This window comes from Heliangelus exortis, chromosome 13, assembly GCF_036169615.1.
Source record: "Heliangelus exortis chromosome 13, bHelExo1.hap1, whole genome shotgun sequence".
Lineage (NCBI taxonomy): Eukaryota > Metazoa > Chordata > Aves > Apodiformes > Trochilidae > Heliangelus > Heliangelus exortis.
This window is the reverse complement of record NC_092434.1, coordinates 8,350,616-8,376,195: the sequence shown is the minus strand read 5'-3', so window position 1 is coordinate 8,376,195 and position 25,580 is coordinate 8,350,616. Positions and strand designations below refer to the sequence as shown.

The following is a 25,580-nucleotide window of genomic DNA, read 5'->3' as shown; positions in this document are numbered from 1 at the left end:
TCACTCCTGGGCAGATAAGTAGGTGAAGTTATTTATAATAAAAGAAAAAGCACAAAATATTTGCCAGCATATAATGAAAGACCAAGTGACAGCATGAAGGGTAGAGCATATACATGTCCATCAAATATATGTTTTATTTTTCCAAACAAATGTGGAGTTACACAAAATAAATTTACATGAGCTGTCTCATCACTACTGAACTTCAGCTCCTGAATTTTTCACCCCCTTTTTACATAAAAGTAAAAAGTCTCTCTACTGTGAAATAATAAAAATGTTATAAAAAACTTATATTGGATTTCCTTCACTGCCCTACAGCCACCATTGAAATGCTTGCTGGTCTTCTGTCAGTGCCAAGAAAGTGATAGTTTCAAGAAATAACATGTCTGTATTTGACACTGACCAAGTCCACAGGAATCTAGGGCATCCGCATGGCCTTTCTAGTGTACCCTTAGAACCAGTCCCCACTCTCCTACCTGGCCGGGCCCAGCAGGCACTACTGCTGCTCAGCACTGCCACCAGCCCCTGCTCAGCACCACAGGCTCCAGCTACTCCAAAAGCACTCCAAAAGAACCACCCTGGCACAGCTGGGCTCACTCCTGCATCCCCCAGGGAGGATGAACACTAACACTGCCCTAGGAGCTGCCATGTGGTGCTGCAGGCTGCTCTGATACCCAGCATATGCAGCTACCAATTCCAGTGGCACCACACCCGTCAAAATCACTTCACAATATCTGACTACCTGAAAATCATGCTGCCTTTATGCACTAGGCTTAATTCAAAAAATAATTGAGTCTTTTAGCTCTGCCTTTATCTTTCTAAGATGATGCATTGTCTTCTTCCAGATGTAGCCATCAAATCCACTGATAAGCCACTTCAACACCAATCTTTTTGGCTGTTATGTTTTAGCGTCTAAGAAGTCTGAAGATTCAGTCATGAAATCATATAAATGAAGAGATATAAATGTAAAATAGAAATTTTCCAATCCAGCTGCTAGCCCGTGTTATTTTTTAATCGACTCAGAAGCTTATGTGACACATAACACATTAAAATTCCCAACATTTCTACAAGATTAACTACAGGGACACAGGCCTGAATGTTAGAAAAGTGAGCATAGGCAAACAGTCTGGAGAGAGATACTCAGTTTAAATTGATGTGATTTTCTGACAGTTGTTTCAGAAGTCATTTTCAGGTTTCCTAAGGCTCACTCAATTATAGCTTTGTTAATGAAAAAGACACCAAGTTAAACTATTTTTCAATGATAATACATATTAATGAGGGAATGCAAGATACATTAGACCATTCTACCTTTCAAACTTCATCCATTTAAAAAGCATAAACAGCTCAGCGTTACACTTCAGAAAACAGCCCTTTTTACTAAGCTCTCTTCTGTGACCTTGAATTAAATAGGATTCTTTGTATTTCTTGTTGACTCCAAAACTGGAGCATGTCAAGCTATTATGAATGCTTTTCTAAATACTATCAAGTTGTTTTTTTCTTCTCTATCTTAATTAACAGACATCTACTCTTGTAATAGATATTTACTAGTAGGCATTTTTTTGAGATCTAATACACTAAGGCTGTCTCGCAGTTACATGTTAATAGACAGAAAGGTTTACAGAGCCCTGATAAACAGGATAATTATAGACTATTTAATGGCAATTTATAAAAATATCTTGTTAGTCCCAAAACAATATTTACATAATTTTGTAAAAATTAGCCTCTCTAAGAAGGAAGCCCCGTCTTCAGCTCTAATTATTTTGAACATGCTAAAGCATTCACATTTGACACCTGAATTTTGTGACTTTGCAATCCTTGTTCTTGTAATTGTTTATAAACCAGGGAAATACAGTATTTTCTTAAAACAAAGATACGGCATACCAGTAATCTTGATATATAATATATATTATATATATAAACTTTATATAGTGCTACTGAGAAAATTTTGTGTGGAGTTGAATTAAAACTAATACTTAAGCCTGAGAAATGTTTACTTTTTCCTACTAACAAATAGACTCAATATGAGTATAGATAGTAATACACAGCCTATGATCAAGCATCCACAGTTAGTTATGGTATTGTAATTCTCAAAACCAGAAGCATTTTATTCTCATCATCTCTGCTTTCTGAGAATGTCTTGCAGTATTCTGACAGCTGCAGGATGTGCTGTACTTCAAAGGAAGCAGGAAACTAACTCAGGATTTCTTTTTTGATTCCACCCCATTGTGACCTCCTGCAATACAGACAGCTATCCATGAAACTGGACTGACATTGTATTTGCAAGCTGACTGTTCCTATTTGACAGAGTATTTCTGGAGATGTTACGGTAGAAGACAATGAAAAATATAAGTCTTAAATAGAATATCTCAAGCTTTAGAAACACTGTCAAGCTTTATAATGAATTAATTTCACTTTCAGTTCGGGAACAGAAAGTAATACAGTGAATGTTTTTCAGCCTTTCATTATTCCCATTGTCTCCATATCCCCCCCTAGACAATACAGTTTGCAGAGAGTGGCCCCATGTTTTGATTGTGTCTGCAAGTTATACAAGTCCAGAAATACAGGAATAGCTAATAGTGTTTAAAGGAATTTCCTGCATAAGTTTACCTCTTCAAAAGACAGAAATAATGAAGTGCATGTGGAGTGATAATAAATAGGTCTTTAAAATGGCCACCTAAAGAGCTCCTACGAAGAACTTTGGTAATTAAGGGGTTCAGCATCAAGCTCCAGAAAAATTGCTGGGAAATCCATGCATCTGCTCAAGGATATCTGTCACCAGTATGTTTGAAAGAACCAGCTGGTTTGGGGCACTATATTCTTTTCAATCAAGCAAGGAAGAATTTACTTTGGGAAATTAAATCCAAAATGTGGCTTAGGACACTAATATATTTCTAATTAAAAAAAAAATAATAATAAAAAAATCTTTCATCAGTATTTAAACATCTCAGTAAACAGAACTCTTATTTTCTTAAGCATTTCCTTCTTTTAGAAGGGAACTCTGTTTAATAAGAAGACACCAGAAAAAAATAAAACAAATGGCATTTAAAGTCCAAGGTGAAGCATACATTATAGGAGAAAAATTACTTCCTGAGACACACTTACATCACCTCAACATTATTATCAATTCTCCTTTAATAAAGGAGAACAGTTGTTCTCCTTTAAATGTTTATCATACTACACAGCTCGCTTGCTTTCAGGTTTTGACCCATGCTTTTCCCTTTTTGGTTACTTTCAGAAAACACAAACACAGAGACTCATAACTACATATAAATAAACTACTTATACTGTATAATGTAAATAATTACACTCATACAAAAATCTTCAGGTACCTTTTCATTCTGTTTGGAGTAGATGTAAATCAATCCCTTTTTTAAGCAACAGCCCATTTTATCAAGAGAAGGTGAAATCTGGAGAAAAATATAATTAGTAGAAATCACCTTGAGATGCACAAACCACCGATCTCATGAACAATTCGAAGATACTGCTGCTTCTTACTTCATCACCATAGGACAACAATTTTTTTTGTGTGTGTAATATTGACTCTTCCTTATTTACAGACTTTAAAAATATTTCACGTCCATTTATTTTCCTATGTTTCTTGCAAAAAGTAGAATTTTTCTGAGCGATTACTACTTCAGGTACAGCCATTATGATCCTCTGTAAAGCCAATAAACTATATGGGAAGAAACATACACCAGATGGACATTTTCCAAAGTGCATTACTTAGGTGGTAGCACCTTAGGGGCTTCCTCTTTTATTTCCACTGAGTACTGTGGATTTCTTACAATATCTATATGCTTCAGAAGAACTAATCTGGCAATTAGTGTTAGCTAATGGATATTTCATAACTTTTCCTCCTATTGCAAGGCTGTATACACGTCCTCCAGATTACTGTTCCACAGATGTATTTCGTAAAATGATGTACCTTTAAAATTTCAATACTTACTATTGATTGCTACCCACTTCCTGCAACGCACAGGGCATCCTGCTGCCTCACAATCCTTCCTATTCTGAGCAATGAAAACTAGTTTTTAATATCTTTGTCTGCAAAAGACAGACATAGGCAGTAAAAAAAAAAAAAAAAAAAAGGCAGGAAAAAGCAAAAAGACTTTTGTCAAGCTGAAGTCCCAAAACTCCCCTTATATAATACAAAAATCTGAAATGCATGTTGCTCTTTCTACTTTTTATATCTATGATTCATTTTGTTAGACCTTCTTTCATCTCTCCATAAAGTGATTCAAACAACAGAAATGGTCTGAGTAAATAGAGTTGGTTTTCATTTTGTTCCTGGAACAACTAGGCTGGCAGAGATGAAATTTCAGTAATTACATTTAACGTGGTGAACTAGTTTTTCAAACACATGAATTTATATTAATATCCAACAAATGGGACTTTGTCTCTCGCTCGGGATAAATCATGATGTGGTGCTGCTTCTATAATAGCTTTAATTAAATCTGTTCTCTGTCTGGCTGGAGACCACTGAAGGGCCCAGTTGGCTATCTGAACCTTTTGGCTATGTTGGTACCAATGGTCAAGGCATGGCATAAGCCATTGCCAGTTTTTAATATGCCTTGCTAAGGTCATTTCTATCCACAGTACAGTAACAAGAGGCAAAATGAAACATAACAAAGGTAACACATATATTTGTATCTGGCCATGGGAAAAGTGCATTTTTTTGATACACAAGAGAAACAGCAGCACTGACTTGCTCTGCTAACTGTGAAAAACATCTTTTGTCCTAAAACATGGTTAACAAAGCTACCACCAATCATGGTATTGTGTCTTCCACTGGGGACTTATCTTTGTTACACAGACATTTCTGTATACCGAGATACTCAAAATAGATCTTTCTTTGCTCATAAAAGAGCCAAATTCCCTGAATTCAAATGCAGTTATGACTCAGAAGTAATAAAAATAGTGACAAGGAACCAGATTTTGGTTCGGCTCCATGATAGTCCTCCCCAAGCAGAATTAGTTCAGGATTCAGTGTAGCAGGTGTGGGATAAACAGCTCAAATAAAATATCTCTGGCCTAAGTATTTTCCACCTGTGTAGAAAAGGAGCCTAACAGCAAAAGAATCATTATTCCCATTAGCAGGAAGGACTGACTTGCACAATATCCCCCAGGGAATCTGGAGCAGAACTGAAACTCAAAGCTGGTAAGCCCAGCTTGCTCCATCATCTGCAAAAGATGGTGCACCTGTAATACTTCTGTTTAGGACTCCTTGAATTTAAAAGGATTTTGACCCCACAGAGAGTCATAGGCTATCAATAGCCACAAAAAAATAAGCACTACATAAGAAAAACTAAGCAAGACAAAGAAAATGCATATGCTTTTTATGACAGTTGCTGAAATACATTTTCCTTCTTTAACTATGCTGTGAAATCAATAGGAAAGGTTATTTATCCTGTGAGTGCACACAGCAGTTTCTCTCTACTAGAGCTGCTGTTTAATTGAAATAGCCAGCACTTTTGTAACATTTATATCACATAGAACACTTAAGAAAAGCAGAAAGACCCTTTCAGTTTGACACGCTTATTTCTGTTGTGATCTTGATCAATGAACTCAAGTGGAAATATGAGCCAAAGAATTATTTCTTTACTGCCTGTTTCAGTCAGTAACTCCAGCAGCAGAAGCAGCTGCCTGCAGAGAAGAAAAATGGGCCTAGATTGGCTAACTCAGGGGACTGGCAATGGGATATAGAGCCTTTCATCTACAGCTCACTGCTTGGAATCCAGCACAGGGCTGTAGCAACCAAAAAGTTCATAACATCAAATTGAGATTCCATAGCCTAAGAGAAATAATTTACATAGCTTCAGCTCCATACATGCACCCACAGCAGAGAAAGTATGGTTACAATTAGCAGAGCTGCTTAGTCTTTTGGCATTTCTCTGCTTTCCTAGAAAGGAGAATGGTGTCACTGAAAAATCCTGCAATGCTTTTTTTTTTTTGGCCAAAAAAACCTTTCTTACAAACCTGAAGACATGGGGGCTTTTTCCATTTGCATCATTATTTTAGTTTTATTTAACTCCCTTTGGTAGCTTTCTTTGCCTTTCCCCACGCTGCAGATCAGAAGATAAGCCTTTTATGCTGCTTTTTAGGAAGTCATTTTTACAGTACTGTAAGGTGAAAAATTGCAGTATCTTCAAAGGCTAGGGAAGGGGAAAATTCTTCTGAGAAAAAATGCAACCACTTTGCAGGGAAATAAAATTATAAATCAAAGTGTAATCTAGACAAAGTAAAAATTCCAGTCAGAAGCACACCTATAACACCTGATCAGAACCAAACCACAGCAGCACATCCAGGTGAGAAACCTGGCTTAAAGATTGAACTGTGCTACACATCCAAACCAGTGTTTTTCACTGCTAACATACTTGCATTTAGCTCAAACATTAAATGCAGTGTACTTATAAGTGAAAACTTAGTTTTCTGGAGAACTGGTGTTTCCAGAGAACTTGTGTGAAATTGTGGTGTTAGTCTTAACCTGAAAGCTGCTATTTACATTCAGACTTTGTAATGAGGCATTCTTTCATCTGTCCTTTACTCCACTGGTAAGACTGTTAATTGGTTGAAGAGAAGGTTCTTGTATTACTTGGAATTAAAAATCCTTAACACTTCTTTCATAAAATCATTGAATCAAAGAATGGTTTGGGTTGGACCTTTCAAGGTCATGTAGCCCAACCTCCCTGCAATGAGCAGGGACATCTCCAACTAGATCACACTGTTAGAGCCCCATCAAGCCTGACCTTGAATGTTTCCAGAATGGGGCATCTACCACCTGTCAGGGCAACCTATGCCAATGTTTCACCACTTTCATCCAAAAAAAATTCCTTCCTTATATCTATTCTAAATCTACCCTCTTATCTTAAAACCATTACCTCTAATTCTATTGCTACAGACCCTACTCAAAAGCCTGTCCCTATCATTCTTGAAAGTCCCCTTTGAGTGCCAAAAGGCCACTGTAAGGTCTCCCTAGAGCCTCCTCCAGGCTGAACAACCCCAGCTCTCTAAGCTTGTCCAGAGGGTGTTCCATCCCTGTGAAAATTTCTGTGGCCTTCTCTGGACCTGCTCCAACAGGTCCCTGCCTTTCCAGTGCAGAGGAATCCAGAGCTGGACTCAGTACTCAAGATAGTCTCACAAGAGCAAAGGAGCAGAATCACCTCCCCTGTTCACTGAAACAGTAACCATCTTATGGATAGATTAATTGTTTCATGTGTACAGATAGAATCCACTGAAATCTAGAGCAGTGGTTATAAATCCTCCAAGTGGCACAACACTGGCTGTCCCTCTGCTCCCCTTCAGAGCACCATACACCAAAAATCTCATTAAAAGGCTTCCTGATATTATAACAAACAAGTTGCTATTTCACAGGAATAATTACTTGGCTGTAGCTGCTTAGAAAGAATTTTGTCAGCCCTTTCTATTTAATGGTACCACTTTCTCCAACTGAGTGAATTGACTCTACTGTGGCACATACACAAGACAGCAGCTTTCTCCAGAATCCCAGTACAGCAGTAACAACCTTCTTATCCGAGAAGCAACTAACCACAGTCTGCCAAAGCATTCAGGAAAGCTAAAGCCAGGACTGGATTCAGGCAGAGACATTGCTTTTGTATTCTGTATTCCAGTTAATATTCCTGATCTTATCAAGCACATAACCTCAGTGCAAATGTTACAGCAAAGGCCACACAGTTATTCAGAGTTTAACAGTTAAAGAGATGCTACTGCTAAATAAATCTGTGCAGTTGCATTGTGAAGTTTCTGTGTTCAATAGGTCTCATCAAATCTCGTTACCTGGTGTGCCTGGATTGGTTTAATAGCATGTTCAGATGTAGAAAAAAAACATGCAAGGGCAAGAGTTAAAGGGTCTTGATCAGTCCTTTTCTACCTTGTAGGTACATGTAATGTTTGTGCAACTAGAAAACTCATGTGCACACTTACTGCATTTCTCAACTGTGAAAAAAACTGTTTCTGCATATTTATAACAGCTCTGAGTACCCTGCTCAGGGCTTTATGTTGCATAAAGCTCAGAGTACTAAGATTATCCAAATGTAAGATTTTTTTAAAACAAGAAATTGCTGCAAATATTTACAAGATGAAAAGAGATTGTTGAAAAGCTGGCTGTATATGACAATAAAAATGCAATATTCACTGTGAAACTTCACAGCAACACTAAATATATTTTATATAGGCAGTTATAATTTAATTAAAGGGTATGACAGATACCTGAGTTCATAACAGTCACGCCAGGAAGCATCCATTTAGGTACATCCACAAAGGCAAATAATGCCTTTCCTATTTAAGAAGAGAGACATTACAAAAGAGCTAACCCCTGGTGAAATATATGAATGGAAATCCCAAAGTTTCCTTCTAGAAGATACAGAACTATTAAAGCAAGCTGTGATTTTGTAAAGGTTAGGCTTCACAATTCTCTCTCTTGATCATCTCGCAACAAATGGCCGTTTATTTGAACTTTTTGCTTTCTTTTTGACATATTAGTTTGGTGCACAATGTAGTTTGACCTATAATTCTCAGCTCAGCAGCCAGGCATCTCTCATATAGTCAGTATTCTTCACTTTAAGGTACTTCTGTAGAACAATAGCCCATTCTATTATATGAGCCAGCTTTAAGCACTATAGAGAAAAATCTGGTTCCAATGAAGTGAGCATCATGGCTTCAGCAAAACAGACATTACACCATATATTATGTAATTATATTCCTATAGTGAGGAATAAAAGTATCTCAATGAAGTAAAAAAGCAATTAAGTTTATTTCTTTTAATGTTTTAATCCTATCCTTTGCCAAACCCTCTTGTAGGCTTCCATAGCAATTAGTCTTTTTCAATGCTCAGCTTTGTTGGTTGACTGTAAAAACCTACAGGAAATCACTGAATTGGATACAGAAGAGATACTGAGGACCATGATAGAAGTAGAGGCTTTTCTTTATTAAATAACTATCTGCACCAATTTGCACAACTATCCAACACATCCCATGTGCTGTGCTTTTAATTTCCAGATGTGAGGCACTACCACACAAAGGATGGAAAATGGTCAACCTCAGTGAGAACTGAAAAATAACCCATCACATTATACTTCCCATGAGTCTTAACAGTTATCAGCTACCTCATACACAACCTCTTCTATTTCTCTCCAGTCTGTAGTGCTTGTACACAGAACACTTTTATTCTTGTTTCTGTGTGCATTATCCACTAAATATTATTCTTCTGGATATCTGTGATACCTATTGAATTAAGCAACTTAGATTAAGATGAATACCCAGTATGTTTAATATAAAAAAACCCACTACCTAGACCAATATAAGGATGCAAAACTGGCACACTCTGAGTATATGGCAATGTAATTATTTTGTGGACCTTGACTCTAGAATGGGTTGCTCATTAGCTCACATATATATATGTTCTTCTATTAATTATGTTAGCATGACTAAATGATAACATGATCACTTTATGCCTCATTAATGCTGCCACAAGGCACATAGCTGATTCATGTTGTTAGCTATGTGGATACAAAATTATTTATAATATTCATAAATTTTGAAGGAGTAACAGAAATGGGACTTAAAATCCTTAACCTTCTGTTAAAACTAAGCACTGAAAGGAACAGTATTAAGGGATGATATAAACACCAGGGTTATAAGGAATTAATGACACACGAAACTGTATCTTTTTACTCTGAGTCATCCTAAATCAGAGGCAAACAGAGGTCAGGAAAGCAACACTTGAAAAGCTATAAAAATAGAGCTGTTAGGAAAAAAAAAAGAAAAAGAAAAAGAAAAAAAAAACAAAAATGTCACTACCACATCTTTGTTAAAATCCTACACCTAAGTTCCTCATGGCATGTGTAACACCTGAGTGCCAGCTTCCTTTGATCTATAGTGTGCTGTCTGGAGATGAGCAAGCCATAATTTTACTTAAATTCTTTCCTTGTCAATGGGCAAAATACCTTGATAGCAAGAGAGCAATGTGTATTGATTAGGAATTCCTCAGGTGTTTCAGTATTTCCCACTTCATACCCACCAGGCACACATTTCACACACAGAAGTGTCAAAACAATGTATTGACATCCAAAAATTTTTCTAACATTTCACCCTCTGGGAAAATAACCACCATTTTCTGAGGTACAGAAGGCAAAATTTATAGAGCAAATGGCTTATTAATGCAGTTCACATATATAGTCTAAACCTAGCACTCCATGACTGCATGCAACAAGCATGATCCCTAATTATAGAGCCTCCCTCTCTGACACAAGGGAATACTTGGCACTCTGCTACAGTCAGCCAAATTCCTGAAATAGTTAAGAATTTACTGTGCAGAACCCCTCTCATCATATCAGCACATTCTTAATCTTTCCCTCTGGTTGCTTCATCCCTGTATCTGTATTTCTGAGAGAGAAAAATATCTGACAGAGTTGCCTCAGCACTTGTTGATCGACTCTGTGGAGTGGAAGGCAAAGCACAAGCTGGGAGCACAGCAGTGGCTATGGAGCCTAGGAGAGTTTACCAGATACTAAGGAGAGTTAGGATTGTATTGGTTATCTTACTACCTCATTCTCCACTAAATTCTACTGGGTAAAGCTGAGAAAGAAGGGCAGAGGGAGGCGGGGGAGAGAACAGGAGGAAAAAAAGCAGGACCCTGCTCCATGTGAACTCATTGTTTCCATCTTCAAGTTCCCATCTAACTGCATTCTCCAGGGCAGAGAGCAAAAAAAAAGAATAGCTAATGCTAAATTTCTTATAAAAGTATGACCAGCTATAACTGTGGTAAGGTTTGTATGTACAGTGAGTTTCAACCTTGGCAATTCATCTAGATTACTCATCAACACTTGTTCACCATTTGCAAGTTTTCTTGCACTACCAGCACAGCAGGACCTCATCCTCCTGAAAAACCAGGTTTTTCTAAAAAAACATTTGGAAGCCTTACATTAATTTATGCCTTAATTTTATCCTATAGTAACAGGAAGAAAAGTAATTGGGCTATAGGTCAATGCAAGTAGTCAGGAACCTGGAATTTTCTCCCACTATATACTTATATAAGAAATAGTAGCTACACAACGGCTGTAACCAGAGTTGCTTGCTAATAATTATTTATGATTTCATCTCCTTAGCAATTTTATACTGCATACTGAAGGAAGCAAAATGTATTGATCTGGCACAAAGACCTGTTTTTTTTAAATAAAAAAAATCTCTTTATGGAGATCTCTACAGCCAAGTTAAATACTGCTTATTTACCTTTCCAGTTCTGTTAGGACTATAATATACCGATTAAATGCTGTCTCTTAATTGTCATAACCTCCCTGTCAGTTGTGGAAAAGGTAGATTTTTGTGCAATATGAGAAAATTAAAGAAGGTCGTGACATTCTAGTTGGCTTTTTTATGGTTTATGAAACCTTCATTAAACTTTTAGAAGACATGGCCTTGAGTGGCTTGGGAGAAAGCAAAAATCTCAGAGTGCTTCTGGGGAACATCACCTGTAATTCATTCTCTTTGAATGCTTTTTATGGTGCAGCTCAAGACAGATGCATGACATGATTCCAACATCCACAAACCTGAGGCATGAAGTAATTGAATCCATAACCAGAAGCTGGTAAATGGGTAGTCTTATGAGTGATTCTCTAAGTGTTACATGGAGAACAGCTTGCTTCACAATCATTATTTTGCTGTAGAGCAGAAATCATGTAATGAGGACTACATGCTGTTAGGATCCTAACCCTCAATTGTTACAACATTTCAGTCGTATTAAAAAATTGATTTATTGCAAGAAGATAGGGAGAGAAATAGTAATTGGAAGCTCAGCAGTGGGTTAACACACAATTTATTTACCATTTCCCTTACATTAGATGAAGCATTAATAGGATTATTAATAAGGATTCTGTACTGGGTTTGTCACATAGCAGTAATGTATCAAACTACCCTGCTGCCAAAAGCATTTTTCTTAAGTCTACAGAGGAATCTTATCTATTCTAAAATTAGTGAAAAAAGTTAATTTTTATAGTTGCTTGAATTAGGACATGATCTTTAAAGTAGAGAGACAAAAACAATACATCCATCCACTGACACTGATTTCTCATTTACATGAGGCAAATGTATTGAGGAAATTGAATTACAAATTAGAATTCAACACTGACTTATTAAAAATAAGGTGCTGATGAAAAGTTATTTTCTTTACAAGATGCTTCTCTAATTTCTCATGCAATTGCAATTAGCACTGTAGTCATTAGACCCGAGAAAACTCAGTTCTATTTTTTAACATGGACCTCTAACTCAGAGGTTTATGAGGCTTTTGTATGTTACTTTTCCATTTAAATTAGCTTGATTCTTTGGTCTAGGACGCAAAAAAAATCCAAATGCTCAATCCCCAGTTCTCAGATGCCCAAAGCAACTTAAGAATAGCAACAGGGAAAGAAGATAGAGAGGTAGGCTTTAACCTCTGCAAATGCAAGCATATTTTGTTGTGGTAATATAAAGCTCTTAACAGTTCACTTAAGCATTTACCTCTTGGGCTTTGAAGAAAATTCAATGTTTCAGGATAAAAATAACAAAAATATTACTCTTAATATCTCAAGTGAAATCAGTCAAATTGATTTAGACTTCTGCTGTGGCATCTTCTCTATATACTACATGGCTTTTATTTTTAAATTCCCAAGATGAAATCATTATAGGAAGTATTCATTTTCATAGTTCATAGATAAACAGAAAGATGAGTTCATAAAAATAATATGTGCATATGATGAAGTATATAAACTCCCCTATAGTTTTTAACTATTCCTAGTTTATTTACTCAAAGGAGAAATGTACTTTGGAACAGATTTTGATTTGTTACTTTTTTTATATACACACACATTTTAATTTTTTTTATTTGCAGTAATACACCTTAGATCAGTCTCAGAACACCAACTTTTAAACATGAACCCAGCTGCTGTTGCTAACGATTACTTGAAAAGTCACAAAACAATAAACAGTAAGACTTCTGATATCAGGTTAAGGATGAGAAGGAAGCAGCTTGCTCTGAAATAATTATTGTACTGCAGAGCAGAAATGGCATAATGAGAACTTCATGCTGCCAGAAGCTGTAACCCTTGATTGCTTGGAATACAGCTGTCACATTAAAAATGACACATTGCCAGTAGACTGGCATAGCTGCAGTAATCATAGACCTTGCATCTGTGCTACACTTGCCCAATTAAGGACATCCTTAGTGCAAGTCCAGGCCAAGGTTAGGGAAATTATTTAATATGCTTTATTGCTGCAGTGTTGTTCAAAGAAATAAATGGAAAAGTACATTAAAACTCATTATTCTGACTGACAGTAGGACAAAAACAGAAAAGCCAGAATCTGTTATTCTAGCAAACTGTCTTTAAGAAGCCATTGCATAGAACTACAAGTAGTTCAACCAAATTGTTCAGTTACAGCTGTATACTTTACAGATAAATGCTTAAACCAAACAAAAGAAAAGTTTTGATGACACTGATGAGGGAAAACAAACATATCTTCAGTGCAGATAACATTTCTACACGAAATTCTAAATTAAAATTAAAAAATTAATAAATAAACCCCTTGCATTTCTATATAGAATCCTATTCTGTGAAAATGAGCCAGGCAGCCTGCATCAGATCTTGGTGCTTTAATATTCACCTCCAAGTATAACCTGCAAGCCTGCCACTGCAAAAGAGATTGTATCTACCAACAGCTGCCCTAAGACTGAGCTTGAGCTACACTGGTTCAAAGCAAAAAAAAAAAAACAAAAACAAAAAAACAAAAAACAACAAACAAACAAACAAAAAAAACACATTATGTAGAAACTTGCTTGTAACCTACAGTTCAGTGTGTAGTTTTGCTTTTCTGGAAGTTTCACCAAGTATTTCCTTGCTTTGAATATCTCAACTATCACAACTGTGAATATTTAAAATTTTTGGACATGCTTCCTGTCTTGAGAGTGGGACAATCTTTAGCTCTGGAAATAAATATAGTTAAAGCCCAGTCAGAACCCATTTGAAGGATCCTTTCTCATCACTCCGAAGACTTCAGGAACTCCAGCGAAAACCTCAATACACTTCACAATGATCTAAAAAGTGCTTTGGAGATGCAAACTCTACAGCAAATCCTGAAGCACATTGCATTGCATTGGACAAAACACAGAATCTGTGTAGAGTCTCAGCTGGCTGAAAGCTTCATTTCAATTAGTCACTGGTTTTGGGCAAGTTGGAGGTCTTTTGCGGGGGCAGGGAGTAGGTTTGTTTTGTTTTGTTTTGAGGGTGGTGAGGAAGTCCTCTCTTTCTCAAAAAAACACTAAACTTTAACATTTGGTGGCAGGAGAATGGGATCAGTTATTAGTAACTTGACATGCCTGCAGCTATCTATGCAGCTGGCTGTCAGTCAAGAGAATTTGTTTAAAAATTCTTTGCAATGTGTCAAGCAGTATCAATATTACGCACCACATAAGAGACATTGTTTTCTACAATTTACAAGTTTATTACCTTAATTTTCTACCCTTATGAGGAAAAAGCCAGACAGGCAACCAGGATTAACAAAGATAGAGGGAAAAAATAAAGATGACTTTTCAATGTTTTGTTATCAGAATTTAATAAGTTGAATTTTCCTATTAATGCAATTGAAAATTTAATGAGCTGCTTAATTTATTACTTCACTAGGCTTGAATTATAAAACAATAATACAACTGCACTCTAATTGCTTGTGTCTGAAAATGACAGCATGTTTAGGCTTTCACTTTAGCATCTAATCTGAATATATTAACAAATAACACAAAAATCATTGTAGTTGTTCCAAGAGACAGGACAGAATTAATTATTTCTGTGACAAACAACCCCATGCTATTAAAGCATTATCCTTACTGTTATATTCCACATTGTGGTGGAGAATCTCCAACCTCTTTGCTTAATATTAATAAAGTTTTATAGCACCCTTGACAGCTTGCTAGGAAAGATTATTCCCACTAAACGATAAACCAGAAACAAGATCAAACTGCAAGCACTGAAAATTTAGGGTCTAAGCCAGTTCTTAGAAGGTACTGAATGTACTCAGCTCTTGAATGTGCCTGGAGATGGCGACAGGTATCACTGCAGAAGACAGAGCCAGTTTGCCTCATTCTGTGATACTACAGTCTCTCTCTCGAATGACTTTGCATTCATTTCAAAACTTCCTGGGGCTAGACAGTTACTAAAAAGGTCACTGAGCTGGTTACAGGTCAGCAAAAGCATTACAGCTCAGAGTCCCTGTAGTCTAACACAGGGCAGTTTCATGCAATCTCTTAAACTCCACCTGTTTGCACTGCGTGGCAAAGAAGTGCACAACACCACACCTGAGCTCAGCTTGCTCGGGCCAGATCTCATCAGTACAGATCCTTACTACAGCAAACTACTCACAGAAGATATTTCCCATCTGAAATTCAGGTTTTGAAATGTATCTCCCATTATCCCAAAGATTTTTCTGAGATAATAATTCTTAATTTTTAATTTTAATAGTTTTATGAGGAACAGTTTATCAGTAGTGTTAACTAAAAAACTTTTCCATTATGTAGAAGTTGACCCGTTAACTTTAAAATGTTTAACATTTTCTGTAGTGTTTTCTTTAAAAGAAAAAAAATATACAAATATTAAGACACTTCATATTGCACTAGTAGATTCAGGAGGGAATTAATTGTTTTGGGGTTTTTTTAATAATTTCATATGCATAACTCATACATTAATGCATTATGCAGTACTCATTATTCATATGCACTGATGCTTCTAATAGTCACAGAAATTATGTTCCAGGAATGCCTTTAAGAAAAACTAAATATGAAGATACAAGATTCATTTTAGGAATTTTACTAACTTACATTCTAACCTAGAGTCAAAAATCCTGTTTTCACCTGAATCTTAATTGGAAAAAGCAGTACAGTTTATTTTGTCCTTGGAAAGACAGTTATTACTTAATTACATCTGCCTTTCCATTTTGTCACTGACAATAATGCTATTCATATCTCTGTTATTGTACCTGTCTGCCAGACTTCCCATAGTGGTAAAGGTGAGGCAGACCCATAAGTTTCAGAGTCCACTATTGTTCAAGCCCAACCCAAATCAGCTACTTACACGACATATGCTACTTCTCACTCATTGTAGACTTTCCCCAAGTAAGCTATTGGCTACTTTTTTTGCCACAGAAGTCTAGAAATTTTAAAAAGCAGATTACTGGGCTTGCTGGTTGCTCTAAGGTGCTGTGCATTACATTTTGAAGTAATTGGCCATATATCAGACAATTTTTTCAAGGAATACAATAAACTCATTGCAAGCAATCTCAAGAGCACAAGATAATTCCCACCTCTGAAGGCCGTTTACCTACTTCAAATGGTTATGTGCATTTTTGTTGGAACTAAGTGATCCAGGTGGCTGTGGATCTCTAACTGATTATCTAACATTACTGAACTTACTACCAAGGCAAACACATGGTTTTTAATCAGTCAACTTAGATTTAAAAAAAAAAAAAAATAAGAAAGAGAACGTCTCCTAGTTTTTGCAGACACAATCAGTTTGAGGAAGGGGAAGAAAAGGAGGATGTCATTTATAGGCATTAATATTCAAACTGTCTTCTCCAGTCCTATTCCCCTCCTCCTCCCTCTAAAGAAAACGCACAGGGAAGAATATGAACAGAAGTAGTTGCAGGATCTAACAGTGCCATTTATCACTGCCAAGATTCATCACTGATAAAGGATTACAAGAGGGAACAACTGAAAGGTTAAGGATTTATCTAGAACATCTGAAACAGATATTAAACTGAGATTTATTGCAAAGTGCTTAATGAAAATTAATGTTTACTGTCCTAGCTATTATAATACTGGAAACAGAAAGATGTTCCTATCCCAGGAGCCACAGTTGTCCTCTTCCACTGGTTAGCAACACCCAAGAGCAGGTACATTTGGTATGTTGACTTTACTAGAAGAAACTTAGAAAAGAAATACATTCACAAGGGTGGGGCACTGTAAGCACAGGGGCAAAAACTTCGACTTTTAAGTGCCTATTGCTCCCTGAGACTGAGACCTTATGAGCACTAAAGACTTTTATAAAAGGTAATAAAGGCAGCTTTATTGGTTTTGTAGAGCCATCATCAGCGTTTTCCTTTCAATATCTATCTAATGACGTGCTTTTAAAAAGAGTTATAGGCTTGTAAAGATCAATGAAAAAGGAAGGGACCATAAGCAGAAATATTACAAGCCTGACATCTTCATGCCCACGCTGTTGTACAGGTTCACCTTAGTCCAATGAGAGATGATGGTACTACTGTACAAGCTTACTTTTAGTAAGCAAGACTCATAAAACAGGATTTTATCTTTCACTACTTAACCTGGTTATGAGCTGGATAAAGTTCTAAAAGAATACTTTTTTAATTTATATGAAACCACAAAACCAAAATGCTTTCATCTATATAAAAAATTTCCATGCTGTGCTTTTGGCAGTATCTGTTTTTTTCTCTGAATTTGGACAGTGAAAGTAACATTTTGTATTTTCTGCTTTTAATAAATTATTTAATAAATTATATTTGGGCTTAGTCCTGTAACTTACTAACACCACACAGAATTTTAATTAAAATAACTTATTTGGAATGAAATCAGCAGTAGTTTTATGAAAAAATAGGATTCAATTACTACCTCAATTTCAGAAGCAATGCATAGAAGGGAATTTCAATTCAATAGTTTCAAAGTATTAGCAGCAATTTTGTGTCATGAAGATCTGAAAAAATGTTAAAGGAAACATTAAATACAGACAAATACAATTAAATCTAGCTGAAACAAATGCAATTCTTCATTTGACCCAGGATTTCTCTGTTACTGTAGTCTAGTAATCGATAGCTCTCAAATTCAATAAGTAAATCAGGGTTCCTCAGTCCTTGTGTCACTTTAAGGCAAGAGAAAACCCTGTTTGAATTTCTAATTATTTGCAAGTTTACTCCTTAAAGAAAGCCACATGCAGATACAGAAAGGTGGAAAATTTTTCCAAACATTTAGAAATCTTAGCAGGCACTTCTTTTCCCTTATGATGTACGTGTATGTTCCTTTTGGGTATTACAATGCCTTGAGGGTGTTGAGGAAGAAGAAAGAAAACCCTAAGAACAAGGAGGTGGAACAGTTCCATGGGGAAAATTGATGCACAGCAATAAAACAGACTAATTCCTTTAGGAGAACTTTCAGTATAGTTTATGCAAAGATACTACAACTTCTTGTAGATCTCCATAGCCTTAATAGAACAGGGAAGAATTTTTTTGCATTATCTTGCTAACAAAGGGGAAATAATAAAAACTGCTGAAACAGGCTTATTTTAAACAGCGTTACCGATGCAGATTTCTAGAATATGACCAGAAAGTAGTACTTAAAAAAAAAAAAAAAACCAACAAATCAACATGGACACATATAAAAGCCTCTTGGTTTAATAACTGCAAAACCATCTATATCTGAGTTAGTTTTAAACACTGTAGGACCAAATAAAACTTACAAGCCTCCACACTGAAAATCAGGCAAATGGTTCATGTGTACACAAATCTGATTTTTGTAAGGAAAATTTCCATTCACTACATCAGTTAGTCCATGGTAACACTAAGTGAGATAGGATATGAGGCAAAAAAATGGATAACAGTATTTGGAAAATTATCCCAAAGGAACATCCACAGTCAGAGCACTGTCAACAGTAAGTCTGTCAACCTCAACTTATAAACTCAGACAGTACTTACAAGAAATTCCAAGACAAAAAAGGCAGCACAGCTACCAGAATTTATACCAGATGTTCTGTATTTGAACTGTAAGGTGATTATTGCTTCTCTCTAAAAATAAAAAATGCAATGAATCATTTAGTCTTTCAGTGAGTTCCCCAAGACAATACACCAGTATGAAACTGGCATGGCTGGTGGTTGATTTCAATATATTGGCAAGAAACAAGCTCCCTAGAGACCACATCATCTGTCTTTCCCATGGTGTATTTCTGTTATTGTGAATATAGTTTGAAAGCCTTGTGTGAAGTCTGACAGTCACCAAGGAAATTACTCATACTGCTTCCTCTAGCACTTCCTGTCAACAGCTTGACAATTACCACCTTTCTTAATGGGAGGACAAGGGGAAATTATGTCAATTGATAATCTGGAGTCTCATTCGTTAGCAAAGTACATTTCATAAACCCAAATAAAATGTTATATCCTTGTCCAAGTCACACTATGAAGGCACTAAGTAAATATTAAATATGAGAAAGGAAAATAACTGGAAGGTATTAAGTAGAAATTGAAAGTAACTGCTGACAGTGCCTGAAAGTTAATGATGCTAATTAATTATATTTCCAGGGATAGGTCCACAAAAGGAGTGGGGAATGCAACAGCACAGCCTTGACTTTCTTGCTTTCTCCATAAAATTTTTATTAAATATAAATTGAGAAAATGGCACTCCTTAATTAGGATGGCTCAATAGCAAAGAGAAGACAAAGTAAACAAAGAATGGTACTTTCTTCATAAAACATTCACACCCAGCTTCTTATATTCATTCAATTGAGCTTGGAATATAAAGATACCATGCATTTCCCTTAAAATATGAACTTATGAATATTATGAGAAAACACAGTAAAACACTTCTTTCTTTAAGGACTCATATACCTGTTCTCTTAGAATGTTGGAAGACAAAGTCAGGGCTGTTCTGCCTGGAAAACACACAGCTCAGAGAAGACCTTATTGTGGCCTTTCAATACTTAAAGGAGGCCTATGAGGAAGATAGGGACAGGTTTCTTAGTAGGGTGTGTTGCAACAGGACAATGGGTAATAATTTTAAACTAAGAGGGTAGATTTAGTCTACATATAAGAAATTCTTTACAATGAGCATAGTGAAACCCTGGAATAGGTTGCCTGGAAAGGTTGTAGATGCTTCAAAACTTCATGCAGTTTTGCTCAATTTGGATGTACAGGATTGGCTAATGGTGCAACAAACAAACTGGGAATACCTTCTCTGATACTATAAAAGTTCTCAAGAGGCAAACATTAAAAGTCACTTAATGTGCGTTCTGCTTTTGTTCCCCTATTTGTATTTTTTTCTTGTTCAAACTGATGGATGAACCTAACGCTTTTAATTATTTCCAGGGTATGCCCTTCAGAACTGCACACATTTCCCCATATACAGAACTTCTGTCCAGAGACTCCCTTACTTCATTAAGATGGAAAGTCATTTCAGTCACAAAAAGCCAGAGTAATCGTGTTTTAATCAACTGAAGTGCAGTCAAACTGCTACCACCACAAGTACCCCATGATACAATGCAGGACAATTCTGCATTGCCAACTGCCTCAGGGATGAAAAACTGCAGATTTGCCTACCTTAGAAACATGAAGCTAATGGTTTCACTTAGATTCAATACCTGCCTCTCTGAAGCCGACTCGGATTGAAAAGCACAAGATCAATATGAAGTAATTCAGTTTGTGCACAATACCATCACAGGAGAGGGGAAAACAGGGGTGAACAGATATCTTTTTGGGAAGTATTCTGCTTCACAACTTCTTAAGAATAAGCCACGGATCAGAGTTCTAAGTTTAGATTGCATTTAAACTTTAAAAATTTATGCTTGGCAACGGTAGGATTGAAATAAAAAGCTACAGCTTCAGAAGCTATGAATTATCTAATTTACAAAGGAATTCACATATGTAAGAAGGCTCAAAGAGGAGATTTAAACCCTTGGCAGTTGGCAAACATCTTACACCTTTCCAAAACTAGGGGAAGGAAAAAACCCAAAAACAGAGCTCTTTACTTAAAGAATAATGCTTAACTACTTAGAGCTCCAAATGGCTACTTTGGAGACTGGGAAATAGCCACACTATCATTCTATTCATTCCCCCTCCCCCCCCCCCCCCATACAAAGGAAATAACCATAAAATCCATTAACTTTTCAGCACCTTTAGATCAGCAATGGATAATTTAATTTTTATTAAAAATACTTTATCTGTGGTATCGTCTCAGAACAGAAGAACACACCAGAGGCAAACCAAAATTAGGTCTTGAAGCAGAGATACAGGAGAAAGCAGAGAGGCAAAGCTATATAATATTACACAAGGAAGATGAAGGCCATTTTATTGTGTTATAGTAGCATTTTAAAACAAGAAAATGCTCTCAATGGGCTTGGCTTTATGGTAGGACTGGATGAAGCATAAGGCTCATATTTCATGAAAGACAACAGAAGCAGACATAAAACATAGGCCAAGCTCAAGTTGGGAAAAATCACAGTTGCACAAGGGAATGACAAAAGAACACCATGAAAACAGACAGAAATTATGTACAATTGATAGAATGATTCTGTCTCTTTGCTACTTTCTCTCTCTGTTTGAGCACTAGCAAGATGTTGGTCATCATCATGTCTGGCACCAAATATTTAATGATCACTAAAGTTCACCTGTGTGCAGACACTAATATTTTATTTATGGCCAAAAAACTCCAAACCATCTTGTCAACAGCATCTGAGAGCTGGTATGTAACATGGATACTAAAGATGTAGCATAACATTAAATTTAGATTTTGATTAGCAGGGATCCATGCAATGTAACTTCCCTGAGTTCACTGCACTTGAGGTTTTTTTCCATGTAGCTTTAAATCTGAAGTGACAGACTGCATCATAAAAAAGACAGTTAAAAGAAGCCAACTTTAGAAGTCACAAATTTAGACAACATTGAAGAGATTGGCAAGTGCTTCACTAAACATTTACATTAAACATGAATTGTTGTTCTGATTACATCTTAGAGCCAGTAAATGAAGCTTAATTTTTAAACAGTTACTCACTTCCTATTAGCATTTACTTTTAATTTTTTAAAGCACAACCTATCAGTGCAAAGTACTAATGTCAAATAAGTTGCCCTTATGAAACACTACTACAAAAATGTAATTAGTCATAATTAATCACAACATTTCATACCTGCTCTTTGCACTTTTGAAGGGTTTTTTTAAGCAATCATTACCCATGAGAGACACATACCAACTTCAGCAGGCAACTAAACAAGTATTGCTATAAACTATCACTGTTCCCATTGACCCAGGACAAATGACCAGAACTATACAAAGGTGGGAAAAAAACCCTAGTAATTCTTACATTACAGATAGGACACAGGAAATGCAGATATTTACATCTAATTGGCTGAAAATACTTGCTCAGTTTTCTAATACGTGACCAATCTCAAAGTGCTTTCAGAAAGGAAGTGGATTTTTAGGTGCTATATAGTCTTAGATTTTGGGGAAGTTTGCACCACCACCCTCCTATCTTGCACTGGTCGGCATTAAAAAATGTCTCCCAGTGTAAAACAGTTAAAATGTAAATTCTGACCTATCCATATTGAAAGTATTGACAACCAAACTAAATCTCCAAGACTTGCGACAGAGTATGAGGCACAAGTTACTTAACACTACTCTATCCAGTTTAAAGAAAGACCAAAAATTAAATAATTGAGAGGAATAAAATGGTACTGAACAGAATGGTGACTGTTGTCTGCAATAACATTATTATGAGAATTACTAAGTGCCTTGTATTATATATACCTAACAAGCCAAGAGATATCCACAGACATTGAGCAGAATTGACCAACCCACAACACACTAAATTTCTTAGGGTTAACTTTTCAAAATTGTATCTGATATAAGATTTCTGCCTGTAAAAGAAGAGATAGCATAACAACATTCTTAATTTATAATGAAAAATATTTACTTTCTAGCTCTGCTACAAGAAAGAGTAAGTTAAGCAAATACTCCAAGGACCTGTCTTAATGACCCAACAGAGGCTAAACAGCCAACACAAATCTAGTTTAAGTAGCTTAAAGTTATGTCTTTGGGGTTAGCAAAAAAAGATTACATCTGCTAACAGAACATTTTCATAGCTTAAATAGATCACTCACTCATGCTCTAGTATCCATTCTTTCAAAGTGCTCAGTTTTTGCTATTATTTTCAGATAGCAGTTTCCTTACCTTCATTACCCTGTACACATTACACAGCAGGAGAATAAATGCTTCTTAAACTAATCACATCAAGAATTGGACAACAGTTCAGTAACATCTGAAGCCTACTGCAACTGAATCAGTTTTAATCCTCCAAAACCCACAAAAGGATGCTATAGATTAGCTCTGTTTCTCTTTAGAACACACATTCTGACTTTATAGAAGCAGACAGGAAAAGGCTTCGGAGTCATTCTATAAGATATCCAAAACTTATTTCTGATTAAGTAACATTCCCTTTGATTTTAATAGGCACAGAATCACAATATGCCCATCCACCTTAACTTGATTTTCTTGCTAACAAGTTGCTGCAGTAGAACTAAAGCTAAAACATGAGCCAAAAGAGTAATGAGCATTGTTAGATGAGCTCCAAAAGCACAGATCTAACCACCATGGTTTTACTGATACTCTACTATAGACACCAATTTGTAGATCTGATTTTTAAAAGCAAAACATGCTTGATCATGTAAGTAGGACTACAATAAAGTACAACATGAACTATGAATACCCAGTGTATTTGAAAGCTTTCATAGTGCCATCAAAATTAATCCGATGGGACTGATGCTTTCTCTTACAATGTTTTGCAATACTTGGACTTGTAATATTGTTCTTGTCAAAAAGACTGTGGATTCATAGCACAGACTTACTAAACTCAAGTATTAAAGCAGCTGAAGTTCTTGAGCAACTGACCATGCAGCAGTTTGGTAAGTTGACAAGCCCCAAAATAATTTAATTATTAAGAGTTTTCCATTAACTATTCCTTTATTATTAACCTATCCTTAGTAGAGGTTGGGAACAGTAGAGAGATCCTACACACCTGCTGCTAAAAATGCCTTCTAGGATTTTCGTATCTTTATTATTTTATTTCCAGGTAGACACCAGCAGATTGGGAAAAACAATTATTTATTGTTACATCTCTCCAACACTCTACAAACATTACCTCTCTTACATGTAACTCCACTGTGTGTTGCTTTGGTTTTACAGCAAAGGATAGCACTGAATGCCAGCTACTATTGTGATTAAGTACCATGCTATCCAAAGCTGGGGGGAGAGGGATGGCAGGACAGGGAGAAACCACACAGTTTTATGCAAGTAAACAAAGAATAGCCTTATTTTAAAGCTCTAACCTGGGATCACAAGTTTCAGCTATTTTTCATTCTGCTGATGGTCTTTCACCTGAGGTTAAGAAATAATTTTCTCCATGTGTAAAAAGGCGATAAATACATTCACTCTATTTCACAACTGTTATGACATGTATAAAAAACAAAAAGAAAAGAGGCCAAGAAGTGCTATAACTATGAAATATAAATTATGATTCATCATTGGTCTATTCATCATTATATTAACACACTTGTTCTTGTTTTTCTTTTAGTTACTGAGAAGACACAAAGTTAACCATCCAGCTAAAATGAAACTAATGTTTTATTTTTACTAAGTAATGACTTTAATTTCTTTCTTTGTTTAGGGATAAAACATAACATGGGATTCCAGCAACCAAAAAAAGTAAGTTTTCAGAACTACTTAAGGGAAATTGAACCCATATTCTGCATATGGGCTACTGATAGAGATGGCTTAGACAAGGCCACTGACTGGGGCTGAAGAGCTGAAAAGTAAAGATGCCTCAGAGTTTTGCCACAGAGTGCAATTTTCCTTTTACAACATGAATTCAACAAACTGCACAATTTCACTTTTATAAGTATTTCTAGACTGGTTACTGTTAAAAATTACTGTAAACTTTGTATACACTGATGTTCTGTATAAAATCAATCTGATCAAGTCAATGTCTTCAGAGGTACTTGAAAACAGGCTAAAGAAAAATCCCGGTGAAATTCCTCCATCTAGTGGCTGTCAGCACATTCACAGCAGCAGTGGTAGCCCACCACCACCCTTCCCTGTTTCATAGTTTAAATACAAGTACAAAATACACAAAAGAACAACTGTGCACCTGCCAGCTGCTACCCAAATGCCATTGCCTGGTGAAATCAGTGGCATCAATATCACTCCATCTCTGCAGCCCCGGCTTGATTTTCTGGAAAAAGAGTTACACTGACAGAAGACATTCAAAGCATGGCACGGGGTTTCCCAAAAACTATAGGTTCATCACTGTCATTCCAAGTGAAAATACCTAGAAAGTCCAAATTTGATAACCTTGAAATATCAGGCACATCATGAATAAATAAGATTGAATTTCAGCCACTCTGAGAGGGGTAGATTCATACATCTGGTATTTTACATAGACAAGACCTTTGATACACCTTTCATTACTGGAAAAAACTGCAAGATAAGAATGGAGTATAACAATCACTCCCAACAGCTGAATACACGGTGTCTTGTATGACAAATCATCAGCTGATTTCCCAGTCTGCACACCACATACCACCTCCACAACCAGAACAGCAGGAAAAACGTATTTTAAGCCTCAGTTCTGACAAACTTGCTCAGCACTCTAAAAGTTATATTTAATAACAATCTGTTCTGTTCGATTTTTATATTATAGGTATCAACTTAAGCAAGCCACCTATACAATTAAAAAAAATTTCTTTACTTACCAGTGCTTTTTGTAATTAATACTTCATTTTTTCAG

The 25,580-nt window shown here is 36.1% G+C and overlaps 1 protein-coding gene and 1 long non-coding RNA gene across 2 annotated transcripts in view; one reads left to right on the top strand and one right to left on the bottom strand.

The window, feature by feature from the left end:
- The window catches only part of LOC139802022 (uncharacterized), a 136,788-nt gene that overhangs the window by 85,080 nt on the left and 26,128 nt on the right, over positions 1-25,580 (bottom strand). The gene's annotated exons all lie outside the window — the stretch shown is intronic.
- The window catches only part of CHST8 (carbohydrate sulfotransferase 8), a 112,152-nt gene that overhangs the window by 84,336 nt on the left and 2,236 nt on the right, over positions 1-25,580 (top strand). Inside the window, exon 2 of the mRNA XM_071756742.1 lies at positions 24,462-24,499. Within this exon, the coding sequence (XP_071612843.1) occupies positions 24,462-24,499 (38 nt within the window). The remainder of the gene's footprint in view (positions 1-24,461; positions 24,500-25,580) is intronic.